The 20,964-nt window shown below is 42.3% G+C and overlaps 1 protein-coding gene across 3 annotated transcripts in view; it reads right to left on the bottom strand.

Annotated features, from left to right (window-relative positions):
• pip5k1ca (phosphatidylinositol-4-phosphate 5-kinase, type I, gamma a) overlaps window positions 1-20,964 on the bottom strand; it is a 51,760-nt gene that overhangs the window by 6,206 nt on the left and 24,590 nt on the right. For 2 of the 3 annotated variants that reach the window (XM_034081826.2, XM_034081829.2), the window contains exons 7-16: window positions 17,657-17,956; window positions 16,196-16,404; window positions 14,477-14,560; window positions 11,843-11,891; window positions 8,413-8,497; window positions 7,708-7,869; window positions 7,125-7,266; window positions 6,658-6,690; window positions 6,256-6,375; window positions 3,058-3,301 (exon numbers count right to left, since the gene is read on the bottom strand). In XM_034081826.2, coding sequence (XP_033937717.1) covers window positions 3,058-3,301; window positions 6,256-6,375; window positions 6,658-6,690; window positions 7,125-7,266; window positions 7,708-7,869; window positions 8,413-8,497; window positions 11,843-11,891; window positions 14,477-14,560; window positions 16,196-16,404; window positions 17,657-17,956 — 1,428 coding nt within the window. Of the gene's footprint in view, window positions 1-2,733; window positions 2,780-3,057; window positions 3,302-6,255; window positions 6,376-6,657; window positions 6,691-7,124; window positions 7,267-7,707; window positions 7,870-8,412; window positions 8,498-11,842; window positions 11,892-14,476; window positions 14,561-16,195; window positions 16,405-17,656; window positions 17,957-20,964 lie in introns of all 3 variants that reach the window. The other variant, XM_034081828.2, reaches the window with a different exon arrangement.

Genomic DNA, 20,964 nt, shown 5'->3' with positions numbered 1-20,964 from the left:
AAGTCTGGCAGCAACTCTGTTTTCCACACGACACAAAAGTATATCACTCATGAGGCCATCACAGGAGAGAGATGAAGCTGAGAGAATGAAGAGAACCGGAGGAGGATGGAAACAGGGTAAGGTGAAAATTGTTTAAGAGTAGGGGTAACATGTGATAACAGCGCAGAGGAGGATGGAGGTGAAGAATTGAAGACGAGGGCTCGCAGACAATACGAATAACAATCAGATGTGGATGACAGAGGTGAAGGGGAGCAGAGCGTGAATCATGAAAAAGTGAATGTGGAGAGTGCTGTGAGAGTGGCTGAATAATGTAGTCACGAGCCACCCTGAGGAACACACACACACACACACACACACACACACACACACACACACACACACACACACACACACACACACACACACACACACACACACACACACACACACACACACACACACCACACACACACACACACACACACACACACACACACACACACACACACACACACACACACACACACACACACACACACACACACACACACACAAAATTCAGACATATTCCCTGTCCCTTCCTTACTGTATGATTCAATGCTTTGAACAACTCTGTCCTCTAAGTCTTAGTGTGTAAGTCTGCAGTTTACATGTGCAATAAACAAATGCCAGCATGAGGGTCTAATTATTTTACTTGTGAAAAGAAATGCAAGTTGCTGGGGGCGAAGAAGGTGATGAGGTAAAATAAAGTAAATTAGCTCAAAAGCACAAAATGTGAGGTAAAGCATTTTACCCTTGAAACTACTCCAAAGCCTGAAGGATATGAGAAGCAATTATAGAGTATGGATACAGGGGCCATAAAAGTGACATTGTTTCGAGGTTCTTGATTTGTCAGTGTGAATGTTGTGCACCACCATGTGAGGTGGAGCAGCCATGCAGAAACGTGATTTGTGTGGGATGTCAGAAGTGATGATGATGATGATGATGATGATGGAGAAAGCAGAAACAGAGCGGGAACACAAAGGATGATCAGATGGTGGATTGAGCACCTCATCAGCAGAACTGACTGAAATTAGTTTTTTTCCAAAGTAGTTCTGTTTTTATTGTCTGATGTCATTGTCCCAACGGAAAACAAACTCAAGTAACCCTTATTTAAAGTTATTACTTCAGTGGAAAACAGCAACAATTATATATTGAAGCAGAAAGTGTCATCAGATTAAATCATGTTGGGAATTTAAAAAATAATAACATATAGCTTATTCTAAAAATGTATGTTGACTTATTTTGAATGATAGTCTTTTGGAGTGCAACACTCTGGATTTATTAGAAATATCCACAGCTGGAATAATTTTACAAATAATATACTACTTATAATATTAGTCTAGCCTAATTTTAATCTGCAACTGTGCACAAATACTATAAATTAAATTAAATAAAAAATGCAAAAATGTTGATTTCTAAGCATTATGAATAAAGCTTAAACAAATTGTTACTGCCCTATAATTTACCGGAACATAATCTATGTACAACATGTGTGAAGTTTGGATCCCCGCAGCACAGCATGTTATCAGCTTCTGAAACAGATGACTTTCCCTCAGTGTTGTCCCCCCCCCCCGCCTGCAGCATGTTTCTGTGTAGTTACACTTCAGGGTGCCACAGTGTCACCTCGAGCAGCGCCACAGACCCCCTGCTGCTGAGTGTCCGGCCTTTGAACTGAGCATCAGACGGAGCCGGTCAGATGAGAGGCCTGTTAAATAACTCAGGGGGCTCTTTGACTAACCTGTCGGCCATTAGTATTCCTCCTGCCACATTAGAGGGTGTTTGATTCCTGATAGGGGACACTCAGCAGGCCTGCAGCCGGGTGGGAAAGTTTCTCTCTGACACTGTGATCACTGGCTCCACTCTCCATCCTCCACCTGACACTCGTACATTAATGCATAGCTGTGCTTTTGGGAACATTTAGACCAACACAACACTATCTGATAACTAGATCATCTGCTAGACTGACACACACACACACACACACACACACACACACACACACACACACACACACACACACACACACACACACACACACACACACACACACACACACACACACACACACACACACACACACACACACACACACACACACACACACACACACACACACACACACACACACACACACACACACACACACACACACACACACACACACACACACACACACACGAGCTGACTGCAAACGCTTGGTTGTTATTCACTCAGAATGAGCTGCTGAGTGTGTCAGTTTATCATATTAAACAGGAACTCCAAAATGGTGTTGACATGCAATATCAATCTGCAAACACTCACCACCAGAGTGCACACTGCAACACACTGTGTTCACAACATAGTGTTAAATAGTTCTACAATTTGGGAATCATGCTTATTGGCTTTCTTGTTGTAAGTTAGATGAGAAGATGGATAGCACTCATGTCTGCACACTTATATGAAGCAACAGCCAGCAGGCTTTTAGCTTAGCATAAAGCCTGGACACAGGGGAAACGGGTACTTTGTGTCTGTCCAAAGGAAAGAGAATCTATCTTCGAGCACCTCAGAAGCCTACTGATTAAAATGTTTGATATGTTGGTTGAACTTGTTAAAAGGCGTGTTGTGCTTATCTTCTCATATAACTCTCTGAAGAAAACTCAAAAGTCTATTTCCCAAATGTCGACTTGTTTCACACACTGCAAGCAATAACTGCACACACTCTTATTCCCATACCAGCCTGAGTCGCTACTTCCTTTCTTTGGTCCTTCGGTCAACGCCTCTGTGGGATATCATATAGCTTTATACTGACTTTATGATCATAAGTACATTGTTAATTACAAATATGGCTCATATCAGTGACGATACACGATGGCCCTGATTAAATATCAAAGATGAGTTGATGGCTAAAATAAGAGGTCAAACTTAAAAAGATGAGAAGTGATGGGAGATGTGTTCATTTAATCTTAACATGGATTTGAAGTAATCTAAAAGTGTGTGTGTGTGTGTGTGTGTGTGTGTGTGTGTGTGTGTGTGTGTGTGTGGAGTGGTTTTGCTTACAAAGTAGATATCTGTGATTGGCACGTCGTCTTCATCGTCGACCGAGGCCTGGCTGGTGCAGCCGGAGCCGGACACCTGGCTGGCCCTGTCTGCCTCCACCACCACCACCATGGGACTGGGGGGGGCTTCACCGGCTGCCCCGGGAGAGAAGGGATCAGCGGGGGCAGTCAAGGAGGAGGCTGCAGCTGCTTCGGGTGCTGATGAAGAGCCGGAGGGAGCTGCTCCAGCACCTTCCTGAACCTCGCTGTGGGAGGGGGAGATGGGATTGTTGAAGAGTTAGTGCTGATCCAAGGCTTTCAAAGTCTAACAGTGCAGGACCCCCCTCGGACAAAATTAAGACCCCCTTACCCGTTCTGTTGTGTTTAGCACACATTCACCTTTCAATTCAACTTTTGCGTTATGTCTAGTGTAGAAATAGAGGTTTAAACAATAATATAGTGCTGTAATTATCAAAGAGGCTGTGTGGTTTAGGAACAAAAGAACAACCTAGTAACACACACACACACACACACACACACACACACACACACACACACACACACACACACACACACACACACACACACACACACACACACACACACACACACACACACACACACACACACACACACACACACACACACACACACACACACACACACACACACACACACACACACACACACACACACACACACACACACACACACACACACACACACTTCAGGGGACATTACATTGACTTACATGCATTTCCTGGAGACTTATCCTAACCTTAACCATAACCAACACATGCCTAACCCTAACCCTTGCCCCTAACCTTACCCTAGCCCTAATCCTAAACCTAACCAAGTCTTCACCCTAAAAGTAATGATTATGGGGACCTCCAATTTGTCCCCATAAGGGAAGCCAGTAAACAGATTTAGGTCCCCACAAGTATAGTAATGCTAGACCACACACACACACACACACACACACACACACACACACACACACACACACACACACACACACACACACACACACACACACACACACACACACACACACACACACACACACACACACACACACACACACACACACACACACACACACACACACACACACACACACACACACACACACACACACACACACACACACACACACACACACACACACACACACACACACACACACACAGAAGTTGCCAACATTGTGAGCCATTTATTGGGTCAGTTGCCATAAGCCACTTTCCTGCAGCAGGGCAGAGGAACAGGACAAAGCTATTAGAGCATACACTGGCTGAAACCCAACAGATGAGTGTGTGTGTGTGTGTGTGTGTGTGTGTGTGTGTGTGAGTGTTCTTGTGGTTTAGCTGCTTAAGCTCAAAGATTTGCCAGCTGGCTGTGCACTGCCACAATCCTGTATTGTTCCTGGCCAGATCATCAACTATTAGAAAGGCTTTAGAAACATCCACATTGCTGTCTCAGCTTCTGTCTGTGAGCTCAAATCCAGCTGAGGAAAAGCCCGGCGTCTGGCCACTGAGGGGGAAACAAAGCTGAGTTTGCATCTCAGAGATTGGCAGAACAAATTAGGGGGGGGGATGTCTGACTTCAACACCATCTCTCATTTCATTTAGATATATCTTTATTAAGATGTATATATATCCTATCCTTGTCTCTCTGCATATCAAAAACGGATAAATCCTTTATTATTTTACAATGTTACATCAGACTCTTTAATGCTTTAATTCCACTTTGCTCCCTTTCCTCTACATTTCTGCTTTTACTAATTTACAAGATGACTATTTTTGTCTTTCTCACCCCTCCAGCACTCTTCACATGAAACATTCTGTTTAATTTTCTCTTTCAATCAGTAAGTCTGCAATGATCCTTTCTCTGCTCCATGTCTCTCGTCCCACACCCACCCAGCTCTCCGTCTGCAGGTGAGTTAGAGCCTGGACTCAGTCAGATGGATAATTCAGTCGCCTGTCCACGTCTCTGCTCTCACATCCTCCCGCCAGCTCCTTCTCCAGACCCCCGGGCCATATGTCTAGCCACTGGCTTCTCAGCATCAGACACAATTATTCACTTGGTTGGCCCTGGCAACCACATCCTGATCCTAGTTGACCTCATCCCGACTCACAGCAACTTTCAGCCCCTCTTCGACCAGCTGTGTATGAATAAAGTTTATTTTATGAGGCTAAAACATTTGTACATGTGGTTTTATGTTTTCGCTCTCTAATAGCTCTCCAGTTTCTTTCTATGATGCAGTTTCAGTTTAAAAAATAAAATACATTAAATATAGGTTAAAATATGCAAAGTGTCAGGTCATCCCGTCTTTATGGGAACCCCCCCAGGCCTCCTGTCCCACTGCCCTACTTTCCCCCGCTGGCCCCCCATGTAGGGGCTCCTTCGGCTCTGTGTCTGCCTCACAGGGTCACCCCAAAAAAGAACACGCACTTCTCACGAACACAACACAGATTTTCATGCATGTGCGCACTCTCTCATAACTTAATTACTTCAGAGTGAATGCCTGAAGCCTTTATCCGTCCATAACAGGGCACTCCAAAGTCCCATAAACAAATCGGCAAAGCGGCTTCAGTGTTTAACTGTGTGTAATATTAAGCATTATGTGTGTGTGTGTGTGTGTGTGTGTGTGTGTGTGTGTGTGACAGTTGAGCTGGCAGCAGGTTATTTATAGTGCGGTGCCAAACGGAGTGATTTTGGTGATTACATTTTCCAGCTTTTCCATCCATTAATGGGGTCACACGAATAATAAGGGCGCATGACGGAGCTGAGTCTTTATGTGTTTCTGTTTGCAGTGGAAAGGACCAAGACATGTGTGTATCATATTATATATTTGAATCAGAATATAAAAAAATGATGTGAGCTGTCGTAAATTCCCAGAATGTCTTACATTAGTTAATGTCTAAAAACAGATTCCCTTTTCAATCTGTTCAGTTAATAAAGTAAAGACTAATTCAAATTAATTGATTAAACTGAGATGTGTGCAATTATGGAAAACATTTGTGTATTTTAATGTATTATTTAATGTGTTATTATTTTAACTTATGAATCAGATCTACAGTAAGTGCATGTAATACTCTTGCGTCTTCTATGTTTCCTGTATAAGACTACATGACAATGACATAGAGTTATACATTTAGAACTTGTTATTAACGAGACATTAACAACATTAACAATCAGGTAAAACAACATTGTGTTTGACCTGGCTTCAGGTGAAGGCTGTGGAACGGAGATGGTGGGCTCACTGTCGTGTCTCTTCAGCTCCACCTCCACCGTGATGGTCTGCTGATCCTCCTCACGCACACGCAGCTCCTCCTGGGTCCTGAACACAAGCAGACACACATGAAACAACACGCACAGAGGAAATGAAACACATGTGGAAAAACAAACACGGTCACTTCTTAGCAACAAGGACAATGGGCCTTCACATAAACACACCAACAGGCTGACCTCACATTTTCTCCTCTACACCCACCACACCCAGACATGTCTAATGCTGGGAAAACATGAAGCTAGCAACCCACACAACTCTGTAAAAACAGCGCTGTTAATCCTGTTCAAAAGGGTTTGTGATGTGAAAGCAGCATTCAGGCTCCAGACTCACCTCCCGTCGTGGCTGAGAGACTGGGTGTGCCTCCTGCAGACAGAGGACAGTGTCAGTTACAGCTGTACATGACAACAGCAGCAGCTAGCTGACTTGGAACATGCTGCTATGGCTGAGGAGACGCTCACAAGAGCAACTACTGACACTATAGTGGTAATTTATTCTCAGTTTAAATGGCATTTTAAGGGTTTTAATCAGGTTGTCGCAGCAAAATAATGATTCACTTGTGGAAGGTAGACCTTTTAACTCAAAATACAGGTAGAACATCTCTGACATTTTTTTATTTACACAGAATAAGGAAAGATAATCATACATTTCAGTTCAGCTATCGAAGACTGTCAATATGATGCTTCAACAATAAAGTAATATCAAAGGCAATGTCAACTGTACTTGCATATATAACGTGTCAGAAAAAGCATTTATCTTATTGTACGGTTTGCTCAGTGTGTGTGTGTGTGTGTGAGCACCTGTATCGGGGGTGCTCGACGGTGTCACAGGGGGATCTCTCGGGGATGGACAGAGAGGTGGTGGAAGAGAGAGTGGTGGCAATAGACGCTGTGGTGGCCTCTTCAAACGAGGGAGGAGTGCATGGAAGATGGTCTGCTCGGCCTGGAGGAGAAGAGAAAGAGAGACACACACATATAGATATGAGTGTATATAACTTCGAGATTATTTATTTCACCTTTTTATTACAGGTATTATGTTGTGTATCATATTTCTTCTTTACCTTTTTTTTAATCTAGTGTTATATTTATGATTAACCGTGAATTTCTTTGTCTATTTTTCAAACTGAAAAGCACCTCATGCTGCATTTAAGGAGGCATGAAGTGCTGTCCTGCCTGTGTTGCCCTATGATTCCAATGACACCAGCTAACAGGCCAGTTGTTTTCCAAAGGTTCGAACGATCAGAAGTTGTGTTGTTTAAAAAGGGGCAGAATATACCTTCCAGAACAACATTTTACTCATCCAAACTCAAACAACTGATGTGTCCTATTTTCTTTATTTGGTTATCCTCCCTGCACTACAACTCCGTATACAGATGTGATGTACCTTCATCCTCCAGCGTGGGGAAGCTGCGAGCTCCTCTCAGGTCATAGATGTTCTCGTCTCTCTCAGACGGCAGCTGGCTGGCTGACCAGGCGGCACCGGGGCCGATACACTTGGGCACCGACAACGACACGCGACCCTTCTTAGATGGAGAGGACTTCAGAGCTGAGGGGCACATTGACACCTTCAATAACTTGGTAAAAGTGGGAAAGCACATTTCACTTTGTTATTTCTGGGCTGGGTGCAAATGGGAAATTCCACACAGATTAAAACAAATCATAGCACCGGACTCTTTACATATATCAATGTGCTGTTTCAGCAGATGTATTTGACCTGTTAATCAATAGCAATGTGTTGAGGCTGCAGTACCATCAAAAAGTTTAAATTGTCAGTTGAAGTAAAAACGCAAAGAATTAAAAATGAAAATATCACATCTGCCCTCGGCCTCCACAACAAATAATTATTTGTGTGTTCGTTAATCTTTGGAAGGAGATGAAAACGAACTGCACAAGGATCAAATGGACGTTTGACTCTCACATGACACGAGGCAGCACCTAATAAGGCAGGTGGGCAACTGTGTCTGATTTCCTGTCAAGGCTCGGCTGTAAAAGAGACAAAAGCCTGGCATCTGACATTTGCGTCTGAGCTCTTCTCACCCAGCCCTCGTCTGATTATGTAAGGCAGTGAGTGGATGTAAATTGAACTCACAGGAGCTCTTCTTGAAAACGTTGCTGCTCATGAACTTGAAGAACCTGTCGGCGTAGAAGCCTGGCCGGTGGACAGACACGGTGTCCTGAGGGAGAGACAGAGACATTATGGACATTAGTGCACAGATAAAATGAGCCAACCATTGCTAATTGGAGATTAAACTGTCTATTAGTCCCTTTAGTTTTCCACACCAGGAATTATTTTGTATCAGTTAAAACGACCAGGCAGAGCAAACCGTTGAAAAAGTCAGAAAATATTTAGACTAGTTCTGTCAGGATAACTATGGTATACAGTCCGAACATGATTTTGATGATTTAATCCGACCTTTTGATTACATACATTCATTTTAACATAAGAATGTCACCAACATGTACCCTACCAGAATAAGACTTGCTCATTCTTAAAAGCAGACCCTGTGAGTCCATTTTATTTATTGTTTTTTTTAATTATCTTTCTTAATCATTTTGTTTTTATTTAGAATAGAATTTAGGATATTTTATATTCTTAGGAAATAAAACGTAATTGATCTTTGCTTTTTAATGCTTTTATATTGTCATGATATCAGTGGTATAGAATGGTATTGAAAGACAATATATAGTCCAACAAAAGTCGTTTTTGTGACAGGTTGCAGTCAGATCAGAGTCCAGACACGTCTCTTCATTATTCATGTTGCCGCGGAGTGAGATCACACTGCAGACTGACAGATGACACTTGGTGTTTGGTTTAGACTGACAGAAGGAAGGAGGGATGGAGGAGAGTGAGAAAGTGAAGGCTTGGTCGTTATTAGCATTTTTTTATCTGCATTACCAGACTCCACCATGAGTAACATCTGAACGCATTCACCTCACGGAGGCAACCACAGAGAGCAGCGAACCTCAGCAGTGACGCGCAGGAGGCTGAGCAGGGCTTCTGCTCGCTCCACATATATCTTGTTTTAGCGTATCATTGTGTTTCAGAGTGGGAGACAGGAGTGAGTAAGGAGAGAGCGCCGAGAGATTGACGACTTGATCCATCACCTCTTATAAATACCAAGGGGTTTTCTGAAATGCTTTGCAAGCTTCAGTTACATTTATGCAACCAATACTATGACACATATTATAAAATGTTCTGGTATGAGTGGCCAATCCTTCTGGATGACGTATTTTTTGTTTGTGAATTGTTTCTGATTTGTTGATAATAAACTACTTGTGTGATGTTAAATGTGTTGCATGCACAATCACATACAATTCAAAATGGAAAGAGGGATTTAAAAAAAACAACCACATACAGTCATTCATATAACTATGCGTACACACTTTTAATTAAAGTGGACCTATCATGCTAAATGCACTTTTGTACGTCTTTTATACATGAATATGTGTCCCCGGTGTGTCAGGGAACTCACCAAGTGTCAGAAAACACAACCCTCTCTCTTTTCCTCCATACCCAAATCTCTAAAAACGGGGCTGCAACGGAGCTGATACAGACGTTAATTTTTCTGACGTCAGAAAAGGGGTGCTCTACCTATATGGGCAACTCTCCACCTATCAGGGGAATGGGGGGTTGGGCCACGGCCATTGCCGCTCGAAAGCGCTGGAGACGCTGTTGTACATATGCTAGGCCTGTAAGTGGCGCTGTAGTCTGCCACAAAAGCAGCGAAGAAGACTTCCCTTGCATGGTTGCCATGGTTGCCCTTCTGTTTATTCTCCGCTGTGGCTCCTTTTCTCCCTCCTCGAGGCAAGCGTTTGCTCCCGCTGCTGTAAGTCAATGCAAATCCCTCCCGAGGTAAGCACTGTAATTCTCTCCGGTTTTCCACCAGCAGATGACAAACACCCACCTCTCCGCCTCTTCCAAGGAACGAGGGGACCGTGCGGCAGAGTTTCAGTTCGATTCTTTTTCGCCGGTCAACATGTCCGTTAAAGTTTAAATCTTCCGGACAAAATTAGAAAAGTGCCGGTCAAAGGTCTTCTTTGTTATTTATTGAGCTTTAAAACAAATGAATAATGACTCTATATAATCATATAAGAATAAAACACGTTGGACGGAGATCTCTTTTTCTCCCCCTCTTCTGAGAGCCCAGCAGCTGATCTCCCTCTCCTGCAGGGGGGCGTGGTCAGCTGCAGCTCATTTGCATTAAAGCTACTTCACAGAATCAGCCCTTGCAAAAACAGGGCTGGAAAAGAGCAAATAGAGTGAAATGAGGCATGGCTCAAATGCATGATCTGTTTGGTATTTTGAAAAAATACTTCACAGACATGTTTTATATAGGTATGGCCCTACAAGATATTTGTCAAATATAGCATGATAGGTCCACTTAAAAAATTGTTCAAATGTATGCATGTCATCAAGAAAGTGAGCTACATTCTGTGTGTGTCTCTCTCTACGTTTCTTAAATAAAGTCTGACTGCTCATAAATGATTCAAATTAAAAAAGGAAATGTAATTTAACACTAGAACCGCCAGAGGTCGCTGTATACCTAAAACCGCCAACGGGTCAAATTTACCCGCTATTGATTTGCAAGGTACAATGTTCTTTTATTTACTTATACCAATAGAATCTGTGGACTCTCAGCTTTTCATATGATATAGTTTGTGCAGATAGCATGAAGTATATAATATCGCTACAGTGCTGATTTAAACGCTTGGTGTTAGACTTGTGTTTTGTTTAGGTACAAATCTCTCTATATCTATAACTATCTATCAATCTATCTATAACTATCTATCTGTCGATCCCTCTATGGCAATTTTTTGGGCGATCTGACTTCATATTGACAATTTCTAACAACAGAGGGTGCTACATAACACACTTTCAGGAAAAGTCACAGACTGGGAGACTTTAATATTTTATTGAAAAAAAGTTACATACAATCAAAAAACAGCTGCGGGTAAAATTGACCCGTTGGCGGTTCTAGTGTTAAAACAAGGAACAACTCAAGTCATCTTTATGACAATAACAGAAAGATAATGAGAATGAGCGTATATTGAGTGCAAAATTATAGTTAAATACAAACTCAATAAAAGGCAACTGTGTCTTTTGATAGGCGTTTAATTCCCATTTAAGTAACCTATAGCTCTGGTTAGAGCTGACGTCTAATCAGATTTAATACACCTACTACTGGGCCCGCAGGATATTAATGAGTTTAGTCTTGCAAGTTAAAAGAAAGTTCACACATAGGGGAGGAGACAAGCTGCCAGAGATACACAGAAAAAGATTTAAAAAAAGGAAGAGGCCGTTGTCTGATGCCTCGCTAAATGTAACCTGTTGATATTGTTGTGTAATCTCCTAAAGGAGGGCCCGAATGTGTGTAAACAAAACGATCCACACAGTATGCGGTAGGATGAAAAGAGTCAAGATCAAAAATAATAACCATTTTGTTAACTGGAGAGTCAGTGTCTTTCACTGAAATATGGATGAGTATGATTTAATGTATTAGTGTGTTTACGAAACGTACCCCATCATGAACCAAAGCCTTCCACGTGTGCTCCAGTTTCTTGATTAGCCTGCAGAAAGAGAGAGGAGGGAAACAAAGTTTAACGCAGTAATGTTATAAATGTCATATAGTCTATAGGCAGTGTGAGAAGTTTTTAGAGAGTACTTGTCCATGGACAAGTGAGTTTGGAAATGTACTTGTCCGAATAAATGTTTCACTTGTCCAGAATGGACAAAAATTGGGGCCACTGGAATCTTCTTCTTCGTCATCGTATTTTACATTTTCCGACGGTTTTTACGACACCACTAACGTAAGTGAGCGGTAAGATTTTACTGCATCACACATAGGGTTGGGTATCGTTTGGATTTTAACGATTCCGGTTCTGCTTTTCGATTCCGGTTATTTTCGGTTCTCGATTCCGGTTCTTTGAGAGGGTAGAAATAAGTCAAACTGGGAGAAAAATATATTTATGAAAACATTAAGTCAAATCTGTATTCCTATTTACAAATCACTTCATACTGTTTAATTTCTTACGGTTATTGAATACAATTATATAAAAATAATCTCTGCATTGTTTAGTTAGTTCTAAGTGGTGCAGTTTGAGAATGTACAATTGGCCCAGTCTCCTCTGATGTTACACGGCAACCTGCCTGTGAGACAGAGTCCAACCACACATGTCCAACACATAGGACATAACCTAATAATAATAATACATTATATTTATAGCCTATAGGCCTAGCGCTTTTCTACAACTCAAAGACGCTTGCATGCTTACACATGTCCTGCAATACACATGCTGCAGCTGCCCAGCTGCTCACTGTTTGTAAAAGTAAATAAATAGTATTTTCATTTCAATAATGTACTTTCTATACCCTGCTTCATAAACAATACTGACATCCCTGTGCTCCTCCGAGTCTGGGGGTCCGGCGATGTGAGGACAGCGCGAGGACAAAGACAGGGAGGCTGCTTCACTTCATAAAGGAAATGGTGGTCAATATTAACAACACAGGAGCTAAAACGCTTAATAATCTTCATTACGTGTTAGAGAAAGAACATAAGAAAGTTTGACAAAGATGAGGCTGTTAAACGGGCAGCGGATCCGCTGTGTGTAGAAAGAGAGAGAGACGCTGAGCTGCACCGTGCAGCGATCAGCTGATACGGAGCATAGAGAGAGAGAGCTGCAGTCCGCGGGGCTCGGCCTCGCCTCCTGTCCTCACAACTCTTATTAATCCCGGTACCGGACAATTGTTATTTGTTCCTACTCGGAACCGAGTTTTGCTTCCCAACCCGGCCACTGTGCTACACTTCCCGCCCCGCCCCCGTCTAACTGTACAGAAAGCGGCGAGATGCATTCCCTTAAGCCCCCGTCACACTGTCCCGAAATTGACACCCGATGGACACACGAATATGGAATTGTGAATTTCGCACGAAGATGGCCCCGAACCACACACGAAGGCAACATTTACATTACATTTAAGACATACAACTGCAATGAAAGTACCAAAAACAATTATGTTACAGTAGATACTGTACTGATATCTTCAGACTTTGTTCTTTACTTTCTCCGTCTTTATATGTAGAAAATATTACGTTTTCTCCGTAATGTTGTTTCCATAACAACAACAACTTCCTGTCAACTGTCCTTCAAAATAATACATGATATCCTTTTTAGTTTCACAGAACACAAATTGGGTTATTTACATAATATGTTTACATGATTTTGTTGTGCAATAAAAAACCCGATGGACACACGATAAAGGAAATGTTCAAATTCGGCTGTGATCGTAGCAACATCGGGCCGTTCGTAAGGGCATCTTAAGCCATCGTATGATCGCTGGTGGAGTTTCTCAGGCTCCGGCAGCAACTTCGTGAGCGGTGGCAAAATCTTTGACATGCCAACAAATTTCAGAAGGTTCATTTTCGTGTTGAATTTGTGTGTTAATTTTGCCCTTTGTAAGGCCATCGTGAGGGCATCTTGTTATCATCGGTGCCATCGGGCATTCGCCCCGATCAGAGTGAGGGAGAATGCACCGATGATAACACGAAGATGACACGACTTGACAAGATGCCCTCACGAGTGCCTTACGAAGTTGCCGCTCACGAAGTTGCTGCCGGAGCCTGAGAAACTCCACCAGCGGTCATACGATGGCTTAGATGCCCTCACGAATGGCCCGATGTTGCTACGATCACAGCCGAATTTGAACATTTCCTTTATCGTGTGTCCATCGGGTGTCAATTTCGGGACAGTGTGACAGGGGCTTTAGGAATCGACAAGCAGAACCGAAACTAACATTTCTAAACGAACAATGGAGGACATGTACAATTTGCGAATGAGTTCTGCCTTTTGTAAACTGAATGACTCAATAATTTGTCAATAAACGCCACTTGTCCGCCGGACAATCTACTTGTCCGATATTGTAAATAACACGTCCCGGACGGTGGGACGTGTACTTTTTCGTACACTGCTATAGGCCAAGAACATTAAATGTGTTGTCTGAAGTGATGGAGTTTATTTGGAGCATGGCTGCTACAGAAGACAGGCACAGTGTGAACATATAGTTCTCTGAGGAGAATCTCCAGCCTGTCGCACTGGAAGATGTGCAGCTGATGACCTGTGGTGATGACGTTTAATCTCATGACTACTGTGATGCTCACCTGTAGGACTGCAGGATGTCGATGATTCCAACGTAGAGAAGAAGTCTCTCTCCTTTTCCATTCCAAGCTGGGATACCGCCCATCCTGCAATGAGAATGAATAAGTAAAGCTGTAAACCTGCTACAGTGTCACATTTCTATCCTACGAGAAGAGGAAAGATTTCAGCACAAGCTAAACTAAAATCTTAGTGTTAACACTGTACACATGCTAAAAATAAAAATATTCATTGTTTCGTTCTAAAATATTGCTCGGGGGTTTACTATTCAAAACTCTAAGCAACTTAATAGTCATATAAAGCAATGAAAGTGCATTGGGAAGTGTAAACAATGGAAGTAAATCAAACAGTTTAACGAGAAGAGTTTGAAAAAGCTTTTCTAGAAAAGTTAAAGTGGTGAGGAATGAGAGCACTGAGTTTGATGAAAAAGAGCAACGGATAAAGTTTATTATCTTACTACATGTATTCAACATTATTTATTCTTAGTGCTATGGCATGAAAGTGCAAGTCTAGTAGGGGTGTTGAAATGAATCGTTTCTACGATGCATGGCGATGCGGACGTGGATGATTCTGCATCGATGCAGTGACAGAACATAATCGATTATAGCGTAGTAACGTTGCTTCCTGATTTTCCGGCCACGGCTTTACAATAAAGTTTTTTTTCTCTCACTTGAATATCAAATCGGTCGGTGACGCAGAGATCAGGGAACAGACGGGACAGCGGCAAAGCGACACCAAACACGGAGCAGTCTGCTTCATCCGCCAACACAATCACCAGTCCAGAACCAACAGCAGAAGGACCCGCTCTGAATCACTCCGTGTCGCTGCGGCTCAGACACACAGGGATTTATGTTTAAAATCTGGCGTTATATGTCAGGTTTTTGGTGGATTTAGATAAGTCTTGGATTGCAGGGTATGAATGTCCTCTTGCTATTTTCAGACGATATATACGTGTGTAAAGCATAGGTGTAAAGTTTGTGAAGGCAGGAGGAAAAAAGGTTCCGCGATCACCGTCTCCTCTGTTCCTCCAAACCCCGCCCTGAAAAGAATGAGTGACAGGCTGATAGTAACCTGATAGAAACTATTATTCACTTAATCACTGATTGTGATATGATGAAGCTAACTTAATCTGATTTATGTAACAGTAAGACAGAGAATGTAAGTGTGCACCCATATGCAGTATTTTTGTTTTGATATGCTGTTGTAAATACTCCTGTTGTCTGCTGTGTTCAGACTCAAGTCCTGTGTGTGATGCCACATGCAGGACATTCAGTGTCCTTTTTTGAGCAGAAGACCGTAGCTAGAAGCTGCAGCTCGACTGCAGAAGCATTAGTTTTTTGTTTTTGAGGACGGAACAATTTCACAACCAGATATAGGGAGGCTAGACTTAATTCATTTATTTTGGTTTATAAATTAATGTCAAGACATTTATGTAATTGATTTCTGAAGCACTTTCTAAATAACGTACATAATAATGTATTTACTGCATGAATTCATTGATGAAAAAGAAGCCATGTGCAGTAATATAGAAAATTGAGGATGCAACTTATTTGTGTGAATCGTGATGCATCGGGAAATCGAATCGGGGACAGGATAATCGTAATCGAATCGAATCGTGAGACCAGTGAAGATGCACAGCCCTAAAGTCTAGTAGATGCACTCCCCCCTTTTATTCAGTGTCACATTTATCACTCGGCTCTCTTGCCACAGCCTCTTTGACTCACGTGTCGTCTGTGTCGATGTTCCCCCCGCAGGCCGCCCCCCCCTGGATGGACTCCATGGCGGTGGAGTATAGGGCCTTCTGCTGGGCCACGGGCCTCTTCTCATCGCTCTCGCCCTGGGAGCCCTCCATCTGCCTCTCCCTCTCCGCCTGGTCCATGTTGTGAACCCCGAGCAGCAGACTGTAGTCCATGATCTTAAAGCTCTCCAGCACCTGAGCAGGGGACAGGAAGTGAGCGGTGACTGACGGACCCGTGACGTATAAATCTGTCTCAAAGCTTTTATCCAGAGTGCATAACAGTGTCAGCACCAGGGGGAATGAGGACAGGAGTCATGGAGCTATACAGAGTGATGCACACACTAATTAACTATGCATAAGATAGCCAGTGTGAGCATATACTCCAAACAAGAACGTGCACTGAGAAGGTTATTACGAGGTGGTGATTTAAGAGACAAGGGCAGGCCGGCCACCACTGCAGACCCCTTATTAAACACAGTGCTGTAACAAAGCTCTAATTTATAGCGAGGGATCCTGGGAATGCCAAACACTCTCGTAAATAGCTTTTGTTTCTTTCACTGCCTTCTTCCATCCAATCTCCCTCCCTCCTCCTCTTTTATTAAAAGGTAATAAAGCTAACACTTTACATTTATAATTATCGCTTTGAATTGCCAAGGAGTGAAAGGATTATAACGTAACTCAAACTTGTTACCTTCCTTCGACTTTCTTGGTTGCCTAGAACAGCCTGTGGATTGATTTCTATGTAAAGACCTTGGGAAGCTTTCATCACAAATAACTGCTATTAGTTTGACTCATATTGCTAATTACAGTATGATTTGTGATATTAAAGACTTTAATAGAGGATGATCATTCAGCGTTATTGAGATATATGAATACTTTTCACGTTATTACTAAAAATCATCAAATAATATGATAATCTGTACCAAACAAAGATTTTGTATTAAGTCTGTAAAACATTACTTTATACTCACTTATTTTGCCTTTACCAAAATTGGGTTAACTGTGAATACTGCACTAGCCAATATTGTGGATTTCATACCAATTTCGATTAAATGTGTAGCGACTGAGGTTCCCTTAAAGGCGCTAGTACCAAAGATTTCCTAAAACTTCTAAATAGTATCTTTAAACAAGGCCCCATAATATCCTTCCAGCACGTTTCCATTTCTTTTTTGTTGAATTTCTACCCTATGTTTGTTTCTTTCCCTTTGAGACTTAGCCTTAGGGTATAACTTTATCCTTCCTTCAAACATGCTTATAATTTTCCGCTAAACCTGACTGCCTAGGATCTCCCTCCCTCTCACTGAAGGATCTCTCTCTCCTAGGCTCCTTCTCCCTCCTTCGTCCATGTCTCTTGCCTTTCTATCTGAGCTTAGACAAAATAGAAGTGGCTCCCGTGAAGAGCCTGAACACAGCAGCTGTTTGTGTCTCCGTCCCCCCTCTAACTCACCAGGCAGTCTCTCTGTAAGGTCTTCACCAGCGCATTGTAAGTGTCCTGGTCCAGCATCAGACCCTCCAGCAGGTTTTGCATGAAGTCCAGGTCTTTGAAAGTGGGCCTGGCTTTCTCTCTTTCTTTCTTGGATGCTCGCCTCTTGTAGGTGGAGCCCTTCAGGTCGTATTTGAGGTGCATGCGAACTACGCGGGGAAGGACGTTGTTCATCACCACCACGCGGATGTTCTTCCCGCCCGACTGGACACAATAGAGGCCGAAGAACTTGGGCAGCAAAGTGCGAGGGTTCTGATTCAAGTTCTGGAGAAGAGTGAAGGAGAAGAAGAGAAATCATAAGGTCTTTAAAGGTTCATAAATGTTTTTTTTGCTGCTGACAGGATTTAGAAGCAGGACATTTGAGGGAATTGTTTGAAGGAATTCAATTGTGCGAAGAAGCGGTCAGGGTCACCACAAATTGTAAGTTTTACAGAATTACCTTTTTACAAACACCCAAGGCCAAGATGTGCATTTTTTTAGACTTTGCACAAGTAGAACATGTTGGCACTGTAATGTAAAATATCTGAAAGATGTTATTTTTTGGCGAACAAAGACAGAAAGGAAAATATAACAGAACCAGGATCCCGACATCATTTTTTCATGGGACCTTTAAGGGGAGGCGTGTGGCGCAGTGGGTTGTGTGTAGGTTAGGGCTGCTCGGTTATGGCAAAAATCATAATCTCGATTATTTGGGTCAATAATTGTAATTGCGATTATTAAAAGGTCCCATGTCATGGCCATTTCCACTGATCATAATTCCATTGTTGAGGTCTACTAGAATAGATTTATACTGTGCAATTTTCCAAACTCACATTGGTTTCGCATACAGCATCTCTGTAGAGTATGTGTATTCAGCAGTATTCACTCTCTCCACTAAACGGCTCGTTGCAGCTCTTGCCCCCCCCTCCCAGTCGGGACGTTGTGAATCGCGCTGAACTCCGTGGAGGTGTGATTTCCTTGTTTAGCGATACACAGGGAAACACAGCCAAACTCACCCTGAGCACACACAAAGTCACAGCCGAAGTAAAAACAATAAGTGTGGCTTGATATTGAGTAAGAAAAAGGTTGGTAAACGCTGTGAGAATGGGTCTGCATGCACTGCAGAGAGAATTTCGCCGCGATCCCAACTGTCTGTTATCAGCCTGCAGCCAGGGAGGAGAAATCAGCAGAGCTGCCTGCACCGAGTGTGTGAGGAAGTCCGTGGATTGGTCAATTTGGACCAATCAGCGGGGGCATAACGTAACGGCTCCGCGGACGTAACGGCTCCACGGATTGGTCCATTTAGTTCCGGGGACTACATGATATCATGATGTACCCGGAAGAATCAAATGGACAGTGACGTATCTCCAACGAGGCGTTTTGGGGAGGTATTTTCTGTGTTAGAGTTTTACTCGCTACATGGTGTACTTTGAGGGTTTTGACTCTGCACACCGTTTACATGCATAAAAACCTTCATAACACACAAGGGGACGGGTAATAACCGGAAAAGCATGACATGTGACCTTTAAATGCGATTATTCATTGACTTTGAAAACATCCATTTATTGTACTTTAAAACAAATACAAATAATAATTTGAACTTTTTAAGTTCAGGGTAATCAACTGAAAAACCAATACAAAATAAAATAAATTATACATTCATGTCTACATTTAAATAAATAATATCAAAATAATAAATACCAATAAACAAGATCAACAAACATGTTGCAGTGCACTGTCACAACCTGAAAACTCCTTAACATATAGCCAACATTTTGGTAAAACATATTCAACATATTCCACTCACTCCACTGGGTCAATAATTGATATCACGATTATTAAAAACGATTATCCATTTACTTTGAAAACATCAATTTATTGGAGAAAAAACATTTGAACAGTATGTTTTTAACAGTTGATTACCCTGAACTTTAAATATAATTCAACTGAAAAAAAAAGTAATAATAAAAGAATAATCGTTTTATTTCGATTACGTTGTTTTCGTAATCGTTGCAAGCCATAATCGTAATCGCGATTAAAATACGATTAAAATACGATTAATTGAGCAGCCCTAGTGTAGGTGTTCTGATCAGGGTGTCACAGGTTCAAACCCCACTGTAGTCAGCATGACACTTCACCCCAAATTGCTCCTGTGGGGATTGTCCAGAGTATTGAGTACAGAGGTCGCGTTAACCGAATATTTTCCGTCTATGACGGATTTTTTTTAACAATGACGGACAAATCTGAAAGCAGTCCATCATTTTGACACATTAGAACAAACTCGGAACAGCGCCAAAGTTTCCCCGCAGCGAGGCTCCGGTGTTATGCCGTGTTATGCATGCCCTCCCAAAAGGAAATCATACCGTTTCCAAACCTAACTGTGCCGTACAAATCATTGAAATGTCTGTGAGTTTTGGCTTTACGCTGTGCACGCTCCCGCGAGGTGCAGCAGCCATGCATAACACGGCGCATGTAAACTGTCCCCCCCCCCCCCCCCCACCCGTTGACAGTTCACGAGCATGCTCCCCCCCCCCTCCCTCCCCTCATCAGAGTTGTGTAAAGGCCGACGGGTTATTCTGGATTTTGACGGAAGTTTTACGATCCTGTCCGTCAAAATGACGGGCAGCGAAAAAGTCTGGCGCAACCTATGATTGAGTATGTAAGTCGCTTTGGATAAAAGCGTCTATCAAGTAACATGTAATGTAATGTTAAAAAACACATGAGCAAAAGGAAAGGTGATACATGTTCTGCAAATAGTTTATTTATAAACACTACTTAATGCTCAGAGTACACAAACTGTCTACCCAGTTATTCATATGATTGCCCCAGGAAGTTTACATAACGGACAACAAACATGAGTCAAGATCTCACTTTCAAATAAAGAAGTGGTGATGCTTAAACTGTAATTTCATTTTCACTGGTATCAACTGTTTGGGATTTAGGAAGGCATTAAGCTTGCAAAAATCAAGTAACACAATTATCCTATATTTGTAAAAAAAAATGATTCTGCATTTTTACACTACAAGAATCCCCCATCGATCACCAATCCATGCTGAATAAACCAATCTCAACTAAGAGGTTACACTGTCTGGGGGCTCAGTTAAAAACCTGCTTTGACCTTGGGACTTGGGCCAGCTCGTTCCCATTAGAGAAATGAGGGGGGAGATGAAGAGAGAGTGGTCCACAAAGCCATTACGGAAAGCATTTAGGAGCAGATATGAGGAGAAAAAAAGAGGAATTGGCAGAGGAGAGATGAAGGATGAATGTGGACGTATGGCTAAAAGGCTCAGCAC

The sequence above is a fragment of the Pseudochaenichthys georgianus genome, chromosome 4 (assembly GCF_902827115.2).
Source record: "Pseudochaenichthys georgianus chromosome 4, fPseGeo1.2, whole genome shotgun sequence".
Classification (NCBI taxonomy): Eukaryota; Metazoa; Chordata; class Actinopteri; order Perciformes; family Channichthyidae; genus Pseudochaenichthys; species Pseudochaenichthys georgianus.
This window is presented reverse-complemented; position numbering and strand designations above follow the sequence as displayed.